This window comes from Parus major, unplaced genomic scaffold, assembly GCF_001522545.3.
Source record: "Parus major isolate Abel unplaced genomic scaffold, Parus_major1.1 Scaffold246, whole genome shotgun sequence".
Lineage (NCBI taxonomy): Eukaryota > Metazoa > Chordata > Aves > Passeriformes > Paridae > Parus > Parus major.
In genome coordinates, this window is record NW_015379264.1 from 289,271 (window position 1) to 307,522 (window position 18,252).

At 52.3% G+C, this 18,252-nt stretch overlaps 1 protein-coding gene and 1 long non-coding RNA gene across 4 annotated transcripts in view; one reads left to right on the plus strand and one right to left on the minus strand.

The window, feature by feature from the left end:
• The window catches only part of LOC107198628 (regulator of G protein signaling 4), an 8,898-nt gene extending 4,071 nt beyond the window's left edge, over positions 1-4,827 (minus strand). The window contains exons 1-4 of one of the 3 annotated variants that reach the window (XM_015615737.1): positions 4,781-4,827; positions 4,443-4,679; positions 1,434-1,538; positions 436-497 (exon numbers count right to left, since the gene is read on the minus strand). In XM_015615737.1, the coding sequence (XP_015471223.1) occupies positions 436-497; positions 1,434-1,528 (157 nt within the window). In that variant the 5' untranslated portion in view covers positions 1,529-1,538; positions 4,443-4,679; positions 4,781-4,827. Of the gene's footprint in view, positions 1-435; positions 498-1,433; positions 1,539-4,160; positions 4,325-4,442 lie in introns of those variants that run through there. The other 2 variants (XM_015615736.3, XM_015615735.2) reach the window with 2 other exon arrangements.
• On the plus strand, positions 4,312-17,893 carry LOC107198629. The gene is made up of 3 exons (XR_001519075.2): positions 4,312-4,421; positions 16,876-17,037; positions 17,699-17,893. It is a non-coding gene; the product is annotated as an uncharacterized LOC107198629 (long non-coding RNA).
• Positions 17,894-18,252: the final 359 nt, after the last annotated feature.

The window sequence follows — 18,252 nt, forward strand, 5'->3', positions numbered from 1 at the left end:
GATGTCACACAGGAGGCCCATCTGCCTGCTCCCCATCCCTGCCAGGGGCACACAGGCAGCTCGTGAGCTCCCAGGAGGACTCGAGGAGACAGCCAGCACGCTCCACAGAGTCTCAGACCATGGGAACAATGTGAAGGAAACCTCAAGGACAACAGTTTAGCCCACAGCTGATGGGAAGACAAAGTCTCCCATGGGCTCAGCATGGGAGATAATGACAAATAATATCTCCAACTCAGCAGGCCAAAACCACATTCACAACACATTGGGACTGACCCTTGGGCCTGAGCAAGGGATCCCCACCCCTCCCCGAGGTCTGTGTGGCCAGGGGAGCTCCTGTGTGCCCCTAAGAGCCAGAAGATAATGTCCCATGTCCCCTCCTGGGGCTGCTCACAGCACACATGCTCTGCAGGCAGCCAAAGGGCCCTCTTCACTTACTGTCATGATGGATCAAGTTTTCCAAAGAGTCTGCCCATTTTCTGACTTCCTCTTGGCTAAGCCTAGGAGGAGACAAAGGGAGAAACACAGGCCTGAGTAAAAGGGAGTGCAGAAAAGACAAATTTTGTTTCTCAGCACCACTAGAGAATCTTTTTCCCTGATTCTTTTAAGAGCATACACGAGAGACTGAGAATGAAATAGCAGATTGTTTAACAGATACCTCCAGGGATCCCAGATCTAACTCATGGGAATCTGGGGTTGCAATCCTCATCACCAACCATGGGCTAGAAATGAATTTTCCTGGAAAAATTGCCATGGAATTCATATTTATTTTTTGCCTGGCTGCATCTCTTGCTGGAGCACAGAGCTGGAATAACTCAAAGGGCTGATTCCTTTAACCTGTCAGGGTAACAGTAGCTATGTGCAAGAGAGGAATGTGGGAACTAGAAACACACAGGGAGCACTTCCTGCACTCATCCCCTCCCTCATCCTGGAACACCCTAGGGCTCATCTGCTCCAGGAGGAAACCTTGCCCTTTGGAGTCCTCTTTGGAGAGAGCAGAGATGCCCTGACAGGCTGCAGGCTGTTTTGTGTGCCTACACCTCTGTGCAGCTGTGTGGACCACTGCACAAATGCAGCTCAAAGAGGCAGGGATGCTGATCCTGCAATGGGTCTGGTTGCACTGGGTCTGGAATGGATCATTCCCCATCACAGGACACTGTACACACCCTCCCCTGTGCTCATTCCTATGGAATCACAGAAGTGGTGGCAGGAAGGGACCTCTAGCTCAGCATTCTTCATGGAAATTGGAGTCCTCAGGTGTGGATGGCCAGCTGACAGGACTGTCAACACCTCAGGGCTGTTCCCACACTACATCCAAGCACAGGTGCTCAGGAAGGACTGGGAAGCAGCAGCAGAAACACTACTGGAGGAGTAAACAACATGCTGCAGCCAGTCTGGGATTAGATAGCCAGACAGGTGACAGCACCTGCTCTTACCTCTGGCTTGCAGATACCTTCTCCTTCTTGCCCTGGGAAGAGCTGTAGTCACAGGAATCTGACTTCTGCAGCAAGAAGCCCAGACGGTGCTTCATGTCTTTGGCACTGAAAGCAAAAAACCAAGGAGGAGATGAAGACTTTGCACTCCCCTTGCAGCCTCCTCACTGCACAGGCTCCTCCAGCATCACTCAGTGACACAAATGCAGGTCACTGACAGGGACTCCAGGGCTGATTTTCCACTCATCACATAATGTGCATTTTTATTTCTAGACAGATGCAGCAATGCCAGAGAAGTCATTTCTCCTGTTCAACAGCTTCTTGCTGAGGAGGTCATCAGCCTGGGAGCAGGTGGCAAAGGGGGAGAAGCTGCTGTTTTCTGACTGTTTACAGTGAAAATATTGCGATGGAAAAGCAGCACCACGCTGTGTGTGTCATCTCTCCTGGAGCTGGTCTGCCCAGCTGCCAGCGTGTGCTTCTGACACCCTCACTAATCCTTTCTGCAGCCCCTGCCACCTCCCCACCTCCCCAGCCAGCCACAGGAACTGCAGGGCCATGGCAGACCACCCCAGTAAGCCCATGACACACAGCAAAGGGCTTGGAGCAAGACTGTGGGGTGAGATCAGGGGATGAGCCAAGAGCTTCACCACAACCAGCCCACCCTGACTGCAAGCTGCTCCCTTGCTCCAAGGAAAGCTCCTCTGAAGATTCATCCCTAATTCTGTTCCACCTTCCAGCATGCTCAGGACAATGATTTCCTCTCAGCAGCTCCTAGATATGCAGCTGATAGTGTCCTTGGCACCTCTCTTGGTTTCCTTCCAGTTTGAGGGGTGGGCAAACCACTCCTGCTTGCTCAGGGGCACAAGCCCTGGCCTGCTCCAGGGTACAGCTGTAGTTTAAAGCAGGAAATTCCTCTCCCTCTCCCCAGCCTGGGAAAGAGCAAGAGGCTGTGGCACAGGGCTCCAGTAGCTGCTCATCCTCCCAGCTCTGCTCTCTGCTCCAGCACCCTGCCAGGCGTGCTGGCCATAGCTGATCTCACTGCTTGCCTCAGAAATGTTCCCTTCGCAGCTCCAGCGCTCAGGGAGAGCAAAGGGAGCTCACAGCTGCTTCAGAGCAGGGTGCCTGTGACCACCACCACCATCCAGGCTCTGCCCAGGCACACGTGGAGGGGCTCTGGGCTGCCAGGCTTGGGCTGCCTGGCGCTGTCGTGCTCCTTGCCCAGGAGAAGGAGAGTGCTCAGGTCTGCAGAAGGGTGGCAGCAGGAGGGAACAAGACACTGCTGCTTGCAGCCAGTCCCACAGCTGGGAGAGAGGGGTTTCCCTGGGAATCCTGCACAGAGGTGTTTAAAAGACATGAACTATTCTTCCTTGCATTTTTTCAAATTTCTTTTTATCCTCATCAAATGTTCCTGCCAACTGGAAGTGTCAACACTTTTTCCTTGTATTTTCAGCACCTGTTTTCAAATCCAACCATGAGCAGGAAGCTTTATGCTCCAGATGGGAGCCATCTGAGTCTCAGCTCACGTTTTCCCAACTCACTGCACAGCTGTGGGCAGCAGCCTCAGGAGAGCTGCTGGTGGCACCAGTGGGCAGAAAGGCAGCGCTGCCTTCCCGAGACCCGCACGAGCTGGGATGGGCTGGATGGGAAGGGAGCTCTGTGCCTCCCTCCTGGCCATCTCCAGGCCCCAGAGCACCTGAAAGGGAGTGCCAGCCCTCCAGGAGGGCTCATGCCAGCCTAGAGACCCCTGGTGCTGGGCTGTGGGGCAGGCTGTGCTGCCGAGGGCACGTCTGGGGCTGTGCAGGCTCTGCTCTGCTGATCCCACACACCGGGCTGCAGCCAGGTCCTGCAGGGCCACAGTCCTGCTGGGCACCACACAATGTGTGATGAGCCCCAAACAGCCCCACTGTGCCCCAAACAGCCCCACTGTGCCCAAACAGCCCCACTGTGCCCTGGGCTACAGCCCCACTGTGACCCAAACAGCCCCACTGTGCCCAAACAGCTCCACTGTGCCCAAACAGCCCCACTGTGCCCTGGGCTACAGCCCCACTGTGACCCAAACAGCCCCACTGTGCCCCAAACAGCCCCACTGTGCCCCAAACAGCTCCACTGTGCCCCAAACAGCTCCACTGTGCCCCAAACAGCCCCACTGTGCCCCAAACAGCCCCACTGTGCCCCAAACAGCCCCACTGTGCCCCAAACAGCCCAGCCTGGCCCCTCAGCATCACCCAGGGGGCTCAGGCCGATCCCAGCCCGGCTGGTGCCGCAGCCAGAGCCAGCGTGCCCCACATCCCTGCCTGCTGGCACACGGGTCCCTGCTCCTGCCAGGCTGCATTTCTGCCTCTGAAATGCATTTCAGGCGATAATCCTTAATTTTCATCCTGTCTGCCTTGCTTCCCCATTAAAAGAGTCAAGAAAATTTAGCAGAGAGGAGTCAAGGGAGAGAAGGGGTGCGAAGACTGCAGCAGAAGCAGCTGACAGGAATATCAAAACATCTCAACGCTAAAAGCCGCCGGATTTGATGATGGGGATGATGGCAAGAAAGGCTTTAGAGATCCCACAGCTTTCTGCAATTCTGCTTCTAGCTGAAAAAAAAACCCCAAACACAAAAGCCTCTCAGCAATCATTTATCTCTAATCTCGCAGAATAATCAGAGCCAGATCTGTCCTCCCAATGCATCAGCGTGTCTCCGGCTAGCGAGACCATCAGCAGATGCTCAGAAATAAACAGTACCTTTTTAAGCAAGTGGCTGGCAGCGCAGCGAGTCCCTTGCACATCTTGCTGCCGAGGTCGGATGAGTATTCCAGGAAAAACAAGGAGGAGGAGGAGGAGGAGGAGGAGGAGGAGGAGAGGCTGCGGCGGCTGCGGGACCGCGCTGTGTTTTATAGGCGAGCCCGGCAGCGCTGGGTGACCCAGTCAGGAGTCAGCAGCAGCACCCGGCCCCTTCCTGCCCACCCAGGAGGAACAGGCTGACGTATAAAACACAGACAAAGGGTGAGAGATTGAAAACCTTACCAGAAACGAAGCTCGGTGTCTGCCTGCAGAGGGGGATTCTTTTAAAAGGGCTCAAAAAGCTCCGGGGACTTCCTCTGTTGCAGGAGGTTGGAATGATGCAGATGAAAAGCAGATTTTCGGGGGGTGGGGTGGGGGGGAACACAGACAGGAAAAAAGGTCAGAGAATCAGTTCTGAGAAGCGAGATGAGCTTTGCCGGTTCCTCTGTTAATTTCCTTTCCTCTGCTATTTAAAGTAACCTGGATCAAAAAAGGGACAAAAATTTTAAACAGAAAAGGTTACTGTAATCCCAACAAATGAAGAAAATAGAGCTCTTAAGGAAAGAAGAATGTAAATTCACCAGGGAACTACCCAGGCAGATGAGACTTTCCAGTTTTATTCTAGAGTCATGTGAATATATATTTTTGGTGAGGCTGCAAAAAAAGCTCGGGGTGGTGGGGTGTGCTAAGCGCTATTGGAATTAAAATGTGCATGTCTCAGCACAGAGATCTGAGGACAGCTCACGTACATGCCTGGAAAAAAAGGAATTTAGGATGTTGGCAGCACATCTGCCTTAGGTATGGGTATCACTGCAACACCTTCTCTCCATTTGTATTTGCAAAATGAAAAGCCAGACCTTGGGACTCTGGTATCCCCAAGGAAAGATGGTTAATTAAAATAAAAGGCTTAACTGTGCCTGCCCAGAGAAGCCTTTGAAGCAGTTCTGAGGGTACTTTGTGCTGAAGAATGAAGCCACGAGACACCTGCAGGGGTGTCTGCCCTGCCCTGGCTCTGCTCTAGCTCCAAGGAGAAGGGAGCGATTTCAGCTCCCTCTCCTCAGCCCTTGGATGGTGCAGAAGGCACTTGCCCCTCTAGGGACAGAGAGAATTGGCTGATATTTATCGAGTTGCAGCTCAGCACAGCCTGCACCATCCTCATCACAGAGGGGAAGGCTTTGGGCAGACGGCCGTGAATATGGGCTGCTGCATCTCCAGTCCTGCTCCTGCTGAGAGATAAAGGAGCCCCTGATTAGCAGCAGGCTGCCTGCCCACACCACCCCCTGCTGCATCCCTCTCCCAGAAACCTCCCGGTGCTTTGCTGAACCTGCAGGATGAGCCTTTCCCTCCTGTGTCCCTGAAGCCTCCAGCCAGCAGCACAGAGTCCAAAGGCCAGGAGAGTTTACCTCCCTCGGCACGCTGCATCCTCTCAGATCATTAATTGTGCTGAAAGGCAACGCTCTAATTAACTGGAATAGGCTTTTGTAGGAGTGTGACTGTGCTGCTGCCAAACCTGAGGCAACGTGCCTGCGAGTCCTGCCCTGTTCAGACTGAAAATCAGCTCCAGCTCAGGGCAGTGTAAAACCTCAGCTGAGTGAATGTCCTCCTCCTTTAGCTGGTGAGTTGACAGCACTTGGGTGCATCTGTAGGCAGCAGCTGAGCACTGGCAGAGTTGGTTCCTGGACTCTCTGGTGTCTTCTCTTTGGGGAGAAGTCGAAGGGCAGAATATGGCAAACAGAAAAAAACGTAACTAATTGTTTACTAAATATCTAATTAATTTAATTTGACTATCAAACTTGTGCAGTGACATTTAAACAATTCAAGAGCTCATCTGGCTGACACAAATCAAGGTGTTTGCAAACTCTAACCTTGTCCTTCTCTCTGGCAAGGTTATAGCTCTGGCTCAGGCAGGTCCCAAAGGCTGCTTGCTGGGGCAAGGAACTTCTGTGCAGAACACAAAACTCTGCAGTTTGTCTGCAAAATGTTGCAGAGCCGGATTTAGGAATGTCACACTTCTCTGTGGATTGCAAGCACATTTACTGCATGGCTGTAACAACACTCAGATGATGGTGTTGACAACATCAGGTCACCTTCTGCATTTCCCAACTTCTCTGTGAGCAGGCTGTAATCGGAATTTCTGGCACTGCAATCACAACAGCCAGCCTAAAGGGCTTTGCAATTAAGACCATCCTCCCTGGCCCAGGCATGGAGTCTCCTAGAAGTGCTGCAGTTGAAATTTCCCTTTTTCCAGTTCATTAACACTGACTGGCTCAGCCTGGCCCCTATGAGAGGAGTTTGGGTTTGTGCACTGTTTCTCCTCTAAGCTGTGTTTCCCAGCTCTTGCAGTTTAATATCCTCTCAGCTGCTCCAGCTGGTCTCCAATCTAAAGTCTCCCCTTCCATCTCCCACCATCACAGGCAGGCCTCTTCTCCCAGGGTACAGGCTGTGCTGTGCTCAACATCAAATTTTCCTCCTCCTCCTCCTCCTCCTCCTCCCTGCCAGCTAGCAAAGCGGCAGCTCATGCCATGTTTTACGCCTGGCACGTCATCCCTGGCTTGCTTCACCTGCTGGGGGAGAACTCAGAGCTGAGAATGGGCTGGGATGCAGGGCTGGGATGGGGCTGGGATGCAGGGTTGGGATGGGGCTGGGATGCAGGGTTGGGATGGGGCTGGGATACAGGGTTGGGATGGGGCTGGGATGCAGGGCTGGGATGGGGCTGGGATGCAGGGTTGGGATGGGGCTGGGATGCAGGGTTGGGATGGGGCTGGGATGCAGGGTTGGGATGGGACTGGGATGCAGGGTTGGGATGGGACTGGGCCATCCCTGGGGTGTGTGGTGCTTTGGAGGCACCAGGGGCTCTCCTGAGACACCCAGGGGCTCTCCCGAGGCACCCAGGGACTCTCTGGAGCCAGCACGATTGTAAAGGCCTGTGGTACCCACCGTGGCATCCCTCACCCCCTCTCCTCACCCCTGCTCATCCCGAGCAGCTGAAGATGAGGCTCTGAACAGGAGCTTTCCCTGCCAGGGAAGAGCGTCACACGAGCGCGTGGGATGTGTCCCTGGGCTCCACTGCAGCCCGTGGGAGCCCGTGGGAGGAGGCAGGGAGCACGGGGAGCGCTGTGCTCCCGTGGCCATTGCCACAGGCTGCTGCCCTCCCGGCCCAGTGCCTTCCCTTCCCATCCCAGAGCAGCTGCCGTGGGCCGGGAAGATCCGCTGCTGTGTGTCACTGGGAACCGGGAGGGCTGCGAGGATGTGCTGCTGGGCCAGGGCCACGCTGCCTCCCCCACCTGCCTTGCAGGGGCTGGGAGCCATCATCACTGCCACAGAGCCAGGGGCACCTTGGGGAGGGGCGAGGGAAGGTCACAGCAGAGCACTGCACACCTCTGCCATGGCCATCCACATCCACTCAGCTCCCACACAGCTGCCACCAGCCGGGCTGGCACTGGTCCCCAAGCCCCCAGGCTCCACATGCAGCCACTTTGGTGACATTCCTGCCCAGGTGAGTGTCCCCAGTGCTGTGGGCAGGGGATCTGGACTGCTGAATTTCTCAAAGTGCTTTCTCCATATCCCCAAGCACTCTTTGCACAAAAACCCTTCCAGTGCAAGCACCCACCGCTGATATTTTCTGTAGGACACCTGGTAGCAGGTAAGATTCCCTTCCAGCACCGAGGGCTGCAGCTTACCCACGCAGGCGTGTGGACTGAGTGAATTCAGCTAGAGAGCTGGGAGCAGAGCCCTGGAAGGACCACTGTGGTCTGAGCTGGGATGGATGAGCTCAGCACGTGTCCGTGCCTGACACTGCAGCAGCCACATTTCCTGTCCCAGGGCACTGAGTGCAGCCTGACCTCCCTAAGAGACACACGGAGAGGCCACACTCGGCCCCACAGGGCTCCCCAGCCAGAAGCACTGTCCCACAGCAGGCTCTGAGGGAATTGTCCTTTCCCATGGCTCTGCAGTGGCTGTGTGACTGCCTGGCCCCCGTGGCCAGCCCCCAGAGGTGGCCCGAGGAGAGGCCATCTCCTCCCACATCAGCCAGGCAGGAGGGATGGGTCACCCTGCTGCAGTATGGGAACTTGGCTGCTCACACAGAAACCTCTGTGGATGTCCCTCCAGGCTGGCCCAGTCCCCTTCCTGCCCTGCATGCACACGGCAAGACGGAGCTCCTGAAGGCAAAGCAGCTTTAGTTTGCTGTCAGAGTTCCTTGGTGAGCCTGCTCTCCTCTGAAAGGATGCTCTGTACACGTTAGCACGTTCCTCTGGAACCTCCCTTAGCTCCACACAGTTCATACAACCAAATCTGCAATCCAGACAACTCCCCCGTGCTCTCACTTGTGTCCTACCTGTATGTGCACCTGCAGCTCAGGCCTTTTGTCTTTTCTAAGGGCTTGGAATTTCCTCGTCATTCTGAGCGAGAGGTGGGAGGTGTATTTTCTTTCTTTGCTTCAACCCCAAGGTTTTGAGCTGCCTACTTGTCCTGTTACAACCCAGAAAAAATATTTCAGCTTGTGTCAAAGGAAGAATCTTGTTCAGCCCAAATGAGTTTTTTTCCTCTCCTGGATTGGATTTGCTAAGTGTTGTTTTTTGGTGTGATTTTTTTTTTTTTGTGGGTTTCTTTTTCATTTGATTGGTTGGTTGGGGTTGTTTTGTTTTGTTTTGTTTTGTTTTGTCTGGCTATTGTTCTTTTTCCATGGCCATCAGACCACAGGAAAATCTATTATTTGAGTAACTTACCTTCCAATTTCCCGAATCTCTGTCTCCTCATCCATTTTGATTAACAGCCCTTTAAACATTTCCTGCTAATCACTAAGACAGTTTGAATAACACTGCACCACAAACCAGTCAACATATGGTTGTTCACTGATGCTTTCTCAATACAAAAACCACTTTGAAATGCCTCATTTAGACACTTTTAGTGCATTTAATATGGATTTTATGACACTTTAAGCCAAATATTGATAGCATATCATATTCACTTATAAATCTATTTCACCACCATAACTTCCTCATGAAAAAACTATTAAGCTCATTAGAAAAGGTCTCTTTTTCCATTAGATCATGTCAGCTGGTATCAATGATGTCACCACCTTTTCCAATGTGCCTGCTACTGTCCATGCTAATCGTGCTCCTGCACTCATCAGCAGGTGAACAGCTGTGACTGGACAGCTCACCCCTTCCTGGGGCACCACACTAATCATGAAAAATCGTTAAGGTTGGAAAAGATCTCCGAGGTCAACCTTTCACCAAGCGCCTCCATCCCAACTAAACCATAGCACTGAGTGCTACCTCCAGTGATGGTGACTTCACCACTTCCCTGGGCTTTGATCTTTAACCACCCTTTCAGTGAAGAAATTCTCCCTGGTGTCCTGACTGAACGTCCCCTGGTGGAGCTTGAGGCCATTTCCTCTCACCCTGGCACTGGTTACCTGGGAGAACAGACCAACCCCTACCCTATTACAGCCTCCTGTCAGGCAGTGCTAGCGAGTGATAAGGTCACCCCTGAGCCTCCTTTTCTCCAGGCTGAACACCCACAGCTCCCTCAGCTCCTCCTCATAGACTTGTGTTCTCCAGAGCCTTCAGCACCTTCACTGTCCTTCTCTGGACCTGCTCCAGCGCCTTTCTTGTAGTGAGAAAGTTCTCCCTAGAACTGGAAGCAGCACTTGAGGTGTGGCCTGACCAGTGCCCAGTGCAGGGGGAACAATCCCTTCCCTGGTGCTGCTGCCACACCATTTTTGATCCAGGCCAGGATGCCCTTGGCCTTCTTGCCCGCCTGGGCACAGCTGGCTCACGTTCACCCACTCCTGACCAGCAGCTCCAGGTCTTTTTCTGCTGGGCAGCTCCCCAGCCCCTCTGCCCCAGCCTGGAGCGTGTCACAGGAGCCAGCACCTGGCCTTGAGGAGCCTCATTCAGCTGGCCTTGGCTCATGGAGCCTGTCCTGATCCCTCTGCAGAGCCTTCCAGCACTCCCACCCAGCCTGGTGTCTGTGAACTGGCTGAGGGTGCACTCAATCACCTCTTGCACATCATTGATAAAGATGTTAAACAGGACTGGTCCCAGCAGTGACCCCTGGGAGCTCCACTGACCACAGAACTCCAGTCACCACCATCCCTGGGCCACCCAGCCCGTCCTTAACCCACTGAAAAGTGCCCCAGTCCCAGTCCTGGCCTTCCGGCTGCTCCTGGGAAAAGCTGTGGGGAAAATCAGAAAGTGTGGCTTATTTCCAGTATGGTTCTATCTTAAAATGAATGGGAGAGAACCACTCTTTGTCCTGAGAGCTCTTTGGCCTGTTCCAACAAGAATCTTAGTGCAAGCCAGCGGCCCTTAGCTGCTACAAGACCGTGTGGGTCATTCCCAGGGCTGTGTCGCCCCAGGCAGGGAGACACTCGCTGTCTTTGCGATGGACACCGAGCTGCTGTTTATTTAAATCCCCATTTCTGGGTGTGTTCCTGCTCTGCAGGAGCTGTTTGCAGTGCCTGATTTCTCTGGGAAAGCCCCTTTGAGCCATGCTGGGCCATGGTGGGGCCTGTGGGGCCCTTCAGTCCCCGGCTGCTCACAGCCAGCACACACCGCTCACTCCTGGGGCCTCTGCTTCACCCCAAGGAATGGAGGAGGAGGAGGAGGAGGCATAAAGGGAGGAAGGAAGAGAGTTGATGCGTCAGAAATGAAGATGTCTTTATGTACGGTGTGCAACAAAACCACTCCTCGTGCCTCCTGCACCCTAGCAACCCAGCTGTGCAGCAGCTCCTGTTCTCCAGCTTTAAAAACCCAGCCCTGCAATGTGAGTGAGCTGTCTTCTGCCAGACACGCACTGCAGGATGAGAAGTTACAAGGCACAAAACAAAATCTTTCATTGCTGCAGATGTAGTGGGATCTACTGTCCTAAACGGACCCTTCTCACTCCCTTCCCTTTTATCTTTGCAGTGGCAGCTTAGCAGGAGCAGGGGTGCTGTAGCACAAGGTCCGTGCCAGGGGGTAAAAGCTGGAGCTTTATTGAGCTGTGCAGAGCCCAGGGCACATTTTGTGAGTGAGGCCATGGCTCTGTGTCCTGGGGAAGCTCTCACTGCTCGGGTCACAGTTTAATTGGTGAGGTCTCTAAAGCCGCTCACAAAAGGCAGCTGGAGGCAGCTAGCATCTGTCAGTGCCTGTCCCAAGGGATGCTGCTATTGAAAAGGTGACATCTGTCCCAAGGGATGCTGCTATTGAAAAGGTGACATCTGACAAGCCTGTGGATGGAGTGGCAAGAAGCCTGATTTCAGGCTAAGGGAACACAAAAGTGAGGACAAGCAGCTGCAGCAGAGAGACAGAGCCTTCTCAAAGGCACCCTGTGATGCCAGCGGGCTGCATACACGGCTGGGCTGGCTTGAGAAGAAGTAAAAGATCTTCATGTGGCCCCAGCCTGAGGGACAATTCTAAAAGGTGCCACTTATCCAAAGGATCAGCCGGCCCTGATGTGCAGCCAGTTTAAACCCCACAAACAGGGAGAAGAGAAAACGCTGACAGCGATTGATCCTTGCCTGGAGTTTCTTGACCTCTGTCTTGGAGGTGACTCAGAGGAATGAAATTGCAAGTGGCAAACATCCAGTGCAGCAAAAATGTGGAATTGGTACCCCAGGAAAATGTGAATTGCTGCAGGGACTGGCTGCCACAGGACTGCTCACCCTGTACAGCAGACGTGCAGAGCCTTCTGGAAAACAGACACTGCTTGCTGAGCCCTGCTTTGTCAGGACACCTTGCCATTTAAAATATCTCTTGCAGGAGTGCTGAAAATCCGAGTAGACCTGAGTTTCACTGTGCCACAGAGGAAGATTTTAAAAACAGATAGAGAAAGAGCTGTGAGGAAAATCTGTGGAATATGGTACACGGCTGTACCCTGCAGCTGATGCTCAGAGGGACAACATTGGATGCCTTATCATTTAGAAACTTCTGCTTTTTAAAAAAAAAATAAAAAATAATTGCTTCATGTTGTTACATTTTATCCTTCTGAACTCCTCAGCAGGATGCAAGTGGCTGAGATTTTAGTGTCTCTTCTGAAACCAGTCTTTCTGGTACTCCAGATGCAGGCTGGATGCTAAAGGCTGCAATTACTGGCTCAGCAGTGAGCTGCTATCCCAAGGCACATCCATGCTTTGGTGTTCCAGCTAGAAATAAGTTTTAACACGAAGGGAAGAAATATGAGCTTCTACATGTGTTTTGAATCAAGCCTCCAGTATAACTGGCTCATCTTACACAGGATCACTTGGGTCACACAGGAGTCTGACCAACACCTGCTGCAGCAATCCTAAATGATCATCCACAGAGGACTTGTGGTCCTAAGGACGTAATGCACAAAATCAAAGGAGATACTCCAGTGGATAACGTAATAAATGGAGCCAGAAAGTCACATTATGGAGTTGGACATCCTCAGATGGAGTATGTTCAGCTCCAGGACACTGTCTCTGATCGCTGGAGAGACAAGCCAGCTCTAAAGATGTGCATCACACTGAAAGGAGTAGCAATGCTCAGTATTGTCATGACAAAAATTGACTGTCATCATGCACAGAGAGTTCTATATTCCATAAGTAAAGAGTGTTTATCTTATTTGTTCATCATAAGAAATTGCAGTTTGTGGCAAATGGTGCTCCCCATTTTGTGAAATAATGCTGCAGTCCCAGTCAGTCCAGCTAAACCTCACCCACCAAAATCTAACATGAGATTTCCCTAATGGACTTGTCCCACCTGGAAAGGACACAGACCCTGGGCTGTCACACAGGGCACTGGATGGCCATCCCAGCACACCCAACATCCCATCAGCCAGCAAATCCTGCCTGGGATTGCTCATCCTCTCCCTGTGTCACTGGGAGCTGCACACCACGGCCAGGCTGCCCTGTGCATTCACCTCTGCTCCACAGGACACGTCCTGCCCTGTGCTGCAGGGCTGCATTCCTGCTGTCCTGTGAGCACCTGCACCTTGGGGTGCCCCTGGAGGCAGGGCCAGGCTGGGAAATGGGATGGAGACACGCTAGCTGGGAATGGGAAGGGCTGGGGCCATGAGAAGGGAAAGAACAGCCAGTGATGTGCAGAAAGGGCAGGGAACTCCGTGAGGAGAGGCCCCGAGATGAGCCATGGGAAGGAGGAGGACATGTCCCACAGCAGCTGGACAAGATGATCCTTGGGAACACTGTCCAGCAGCCAAGGATCTCCAGGGACATTCAGCTGTCTCTGGAGGGAGCATCTGCATGTGCTGAGCGGCCTTGCTGACCTGCAGGGGAGGTCACTGAGCTGAAAGCCCAGGGCTTTAGGACAGTGCAGTGGGATCTCTAAGAGAACCGTGCCACACGTGGGCTCCAGAATGATTCTTCAGCTTGGTGACACCCAGCCATCTTTGCTGTCATATTGTGCTCAAGATGCATCATGGAGAATCACTTGTATTCTGAGTAGGAGCTGCTAAAAATAGTGCTAATATAACAAGGATGAGAGATGAATTTCAAAATGGAGCAGGAAAACCCAGAAGCCCCTTACTGTCGTTATATACTCCCACAGCTTCCAGACATGATTTGAACAGCAAATGCTCTTGCTGTTTGTTAGGCAAAGAAGCAAATTGCTTGTGACAGTGGCAGATGCCTGGAAGGTTTCATATTGGAGTGATTTCTTTTTTGCCCCCTCTTCCTTCAACATACCTTGTTGCTGCTCTCCCTCTTTTAACCCTGTTTCCTTCAACCAAAATGTGTGGCTCAGCAGATGCCCTGCCATCACACCAAACCTTTCACGGGACAGAATGGGCATCTGTCATTCTCTAGGTCAGCATCCACAAGGCAGCACTCCCTGTCTGTTTTCAGGCTCTCCCTCGGGTGCTGCAATTCCTGCCACGTGCAGAGGCTCTGTCCCTTCTCATGTGGGCTTGTGCATCTGCAGCTTGATCCCTGAATTAGAATTAGCACTGTGGATCTGTAAAATCTGTAAGAACTTGGTGATGAAAGACGAGCAGAAGGCTCAGGAGTGGAACCAAGAGCTCAGGCTGCTGTGATATTCCAATCCCTGGTGCTTGCTCTCCTTCAGATGGTGCAAAAAGTACTCCTGGCTGCAGGAGGACACACAGAAAAAAATCTACTTGCAGCTCACCAGATTTCCTGCCTAGAGACCTCTCAAAAGCTGCAGGAGCTCTGAGTTTAAGCCTGATCTTAAGAAAAAAGGCCATTTCCATCCCTCGGTGGAGCCCTTTGGCCAGGGTGCTCCCTCACCTGTCTCAGCACACTCTGCCTCTCCCTGCACTCTGCACAGCCCCCGAGCACTCCCTGCCCCATTTCAGTACAGTGCAGAGGACCAGGCTCATTTCAGCTCTCTGAATTGCTCCGGGGGCTTCAGGGGGTGCTTACCCCTCCTCTTCTGGTAGACAAGGGCTCCAGGGAAGCCACCTTGAATTCCCAGCTGTATTTAGAGTGACAGGCAGCTGATGCAAAACAGGCTCCAAAAGGCAGTTTGGGAAAGATAAATTGGGTAGAGAGAGGCCTGGCTCACCCCTCCCAGAGCCACAATCAAGCGTTTGATGTGTCCCTTCTCTGCACTTGATCACGTTCCTGCTGCCTGGGTTTCACATTACGCAACTGATTGACTTGGCAAGATGTGAGAGCAGAGCCGTCTCCCTGATGTGTGCGAAGTGCCTTAGGCTGGAAGGATGGAGCAGAAATCAAAACAAGCCCTGAAGCCGCCTGGTTTCGCTGCTAATCGCTGCTGCTCAGATCCTTGTGCTCCAGCAGCCTGAAGGCACCACCCTGAGCATGTTTCTGTGGTCTGCAGAGCCCTTCTGCTGCGTGTCCCGGGAGCTCTGGGGTGTTTTCTGTGCTCAAACAGGACCTTTCCCCTGGGGCATGAACGAGCACCTCTGGAAGCAGCCTCTGACCCATGAGATGTGAAGGGAGGCACAGAGGCCAGCTGTCCTGCCAGCTGCATCCCCATCACACAGCCTCGGTCTCAGGGGGTGGCCAAAGGCACAAAGTGCCCCAACCCCTGAAAGTACAGCTCAGGGCATTTCTCATGGAGCCTTGGGCTGCTCCCACTCGAGAACTGCCCTAGAGCCAGCATATCCCACTGTAGCATCTTCAGCCTGGTGCCACATCCCCAGGGACGGTCCCCAGACTTCCCAGCACGCTGCTGACACCAGGAGGGAGCAGGTCTGTCAGTGATGCCACCCACATGGTGTGCTCTCATCTCCAAGGTGCATCACTGGGATCCTGCTGAGCTTCTCAGGGAGCCTTTGCCACATGAAATCTGCTGCTGACAAGAGTGGGTTCTCTGCTGTATTTTTCTGTTTTCCTACATCCAGCCAGACTGCCTTTACTTCCAGCTCCAGGATAACAGAGGCTGAACCCCACTGTGCTTTTAAATTCTCCAGTATATGCATACTTGGTCCAAACCCCACCAGGGCAGTACAGGAGGCACTCTGGACTCTGTCAGCAGCAGAGATCAAAGTAGGCTCAAATTTTGAAGAAATTATCTCTAAAACCCTGCTTGTCTTTGTTCTGTATGAGTCACGCGGAGTAATACGCAGTGCACACAGGAAGGGGAGTGGGGACAGCTCTAAAAGCAGGATTTTCTTCCCCCACTGCAATTTGCCTCTCATATATTGCCTGGAGTTGTTCATGAGAGGGGAGGGGCAGGATATTCTGCCCTCAGCCCTGGACCAACAGAGTCTTGCAGCAAATAATTCAGTCTAACAGTGTCTGCTTGGTATCACAAAAAGCCAGTAACAGATCTGAAACCCAAAATCTGGTATTATCATATTGAGGGCATGGAAATCATTCCCAGACAAAACTCCATCAGATTTTTATCCAGCTGTTCTGTGCTCTGCAGCTGCTAATGTGTTTTCAGTTTACCTGTTTCAGTACTGGTGCAGGAACACGACCATCTCAACCAGCCCCCACTGATGAACTAACTGGCCTAACTAGCCAGGGTCTGCAATTCAGTGAAGCAAACACTTTGTTTAGCAGCAGGTACCTCCAGGGGCCTCTCTGGGGACACTCTCACCCTTCCCAACCAGTCCAGAGTCCCCAGGTGTGCAGCCATGGAAGGGCAGGGCTGGACCTAGCGTGTACAGAGCTCAGGAACAGTTTAACTGCAGACTGGAAATGAGGAAAAGCCTGGAGATTCAGAACATGAGCAAACCTGCCCAGGGAACGAGGGGAGGGAGAGCAAAGTGTGCCATGAACACAGACAGGCTGCTGGGGGTCAGTGCAGGATGAATGGATGAGACACAGAAGCTTTCAATCCATTACATGGCTGCACAGAAAACACTTTTATCCCAGGAGGTGAAAGGCCACCAGGACAGTGTGCAGAAAGGGAGCCTTAATCTGTACACACTGCCCTTCCTGCCACCAACAGCACAGGCTAAACCCTTCAGATTTGAGATTTATCTGCTTCTCTGGTCAGGACATGTTTGTTTTCCTGATGGCCCATCAGGAAAAGCAGTGGTGTGTGAATTGCTGCAGCCTCCATGGCATTCTCTGGGTGGGACAGGTCTGTGCTGTGATCTGACCAGAGTGCAGGTCCTTGGGCCATGCCATGAACACATTCTTCAGTTTTACAGCCAGGAATGGCATCCTGGAAACCCAGTTCTGGGAGCAGTGCTCCACTTATCACTACAGGTCATGCTTTTAATCCTCACTCACCCTGTTGTTTTTTCCCCATTCTTTACATGCACTACAACTCAGGCTGCACTTCAACCTCAATATTTCTGCTACACATCTCTTACACGTGGGAAAATCACTGTGCTCTGCCTCCTTCAGACATCCAGTAAGAGCTTGGAAGATGGGTATTGCTCTTCAAGGAGGCTGCAGACCGACTGGAAAGGGTCCAGATTGCAGACCTAAAAGGTAAGATGGAAGAATGAGAGTTTGTTCAATCTAGAAGTGGGCAGACCAAAGGGACACAGGGTAATGATACATGAAGTACCTAAATATCACAGCCATAAAAGGCTGCAGTTACACAGAGGAAGATGATAAACTATTAGTGTGTCCAAGCTGGGTAAGGACAAGAAATGTTTGTCCTTAGTTACACCAAGTAAGGATTAGATTAGGCAGCAGACAAGATTTTTCCAGCTGTAAGATCATGAAGTACTAGATTGGATCACCTGGAGAAGGGCTTAAACACTGCTTTGAAGAGCTCCCACTAAAAATATAATTTATCTGCCTCTGCCTTGGAGCTTGGTGAGGCTCTAGAGAGCCTTTCTGCATTCCTTCAGAGAGGGTTTTTTGGGCAGATGGTAAAACAGGAGTTTAAAGTTCAGCTTTGGTCTCCAGGTTTGTGGAGATCTGTGGCTGAATGTTGGGTGCATGGCGTGTCCTGATCCCAACAATCCCACCTGGCTGCCCTGGGGACAAACACCCAGCTCTTGCTGGACAGCGGGGACCCGCTGGCTCTGCACAACCCTGACCTTCCCACTCTGGCCAAGCTTTGCTGCCCTTTGACCACTGCCCTAAGCCAAGCTAGGCTGCATCATCAAAATGGTTCACTTGTGTTTTATTATTCTTTTAGCTAAATGGATTTCCACCTACTCTGCAACCCCGGGGGAAAAGGAAGTTGAATTTCTGGCTGGAGACAGCAGCTCACAGTGACCAGTCCCAAGGGAAAAGATGATATCAGTGTTTCTGAGTTTCCAGTTAATTGTGTTTACTGAAGAATACATAGCATTAGAGTGCCTTGAGCTTTGGCCGAGTCTGTAAAAGTAAATAAAGACAATTCCAGCCTAATGTTAGAAGACTGACCCTTGGATTATTTCTGAGCTCAGCTCTTCCAAGAGCTAGAATAAGCCCAGATGTCTATGATGTGAAATAAGGAGCACTGGACTCATACCTGATTATTTCAGCAAAGAAACGTGTTTGCTGTAGGGAGAAGGCACCTCTCCTCCAGGTGACAGGCCAGGGCTTTGTCTGGTGACCCCTGTGCAGCTCAGCAGATTTCCAGGCACCCTCTGAGGAGGACGTGCTGCAAAGTGTGCTGTGTGAGGAGGCAGCAGAGGGGGAGATGCTGCCCCAGGCAGGAGCTGAGCGTGACCCCAGCACTGGATGTGTCCTCAGCCAGGGCACCAT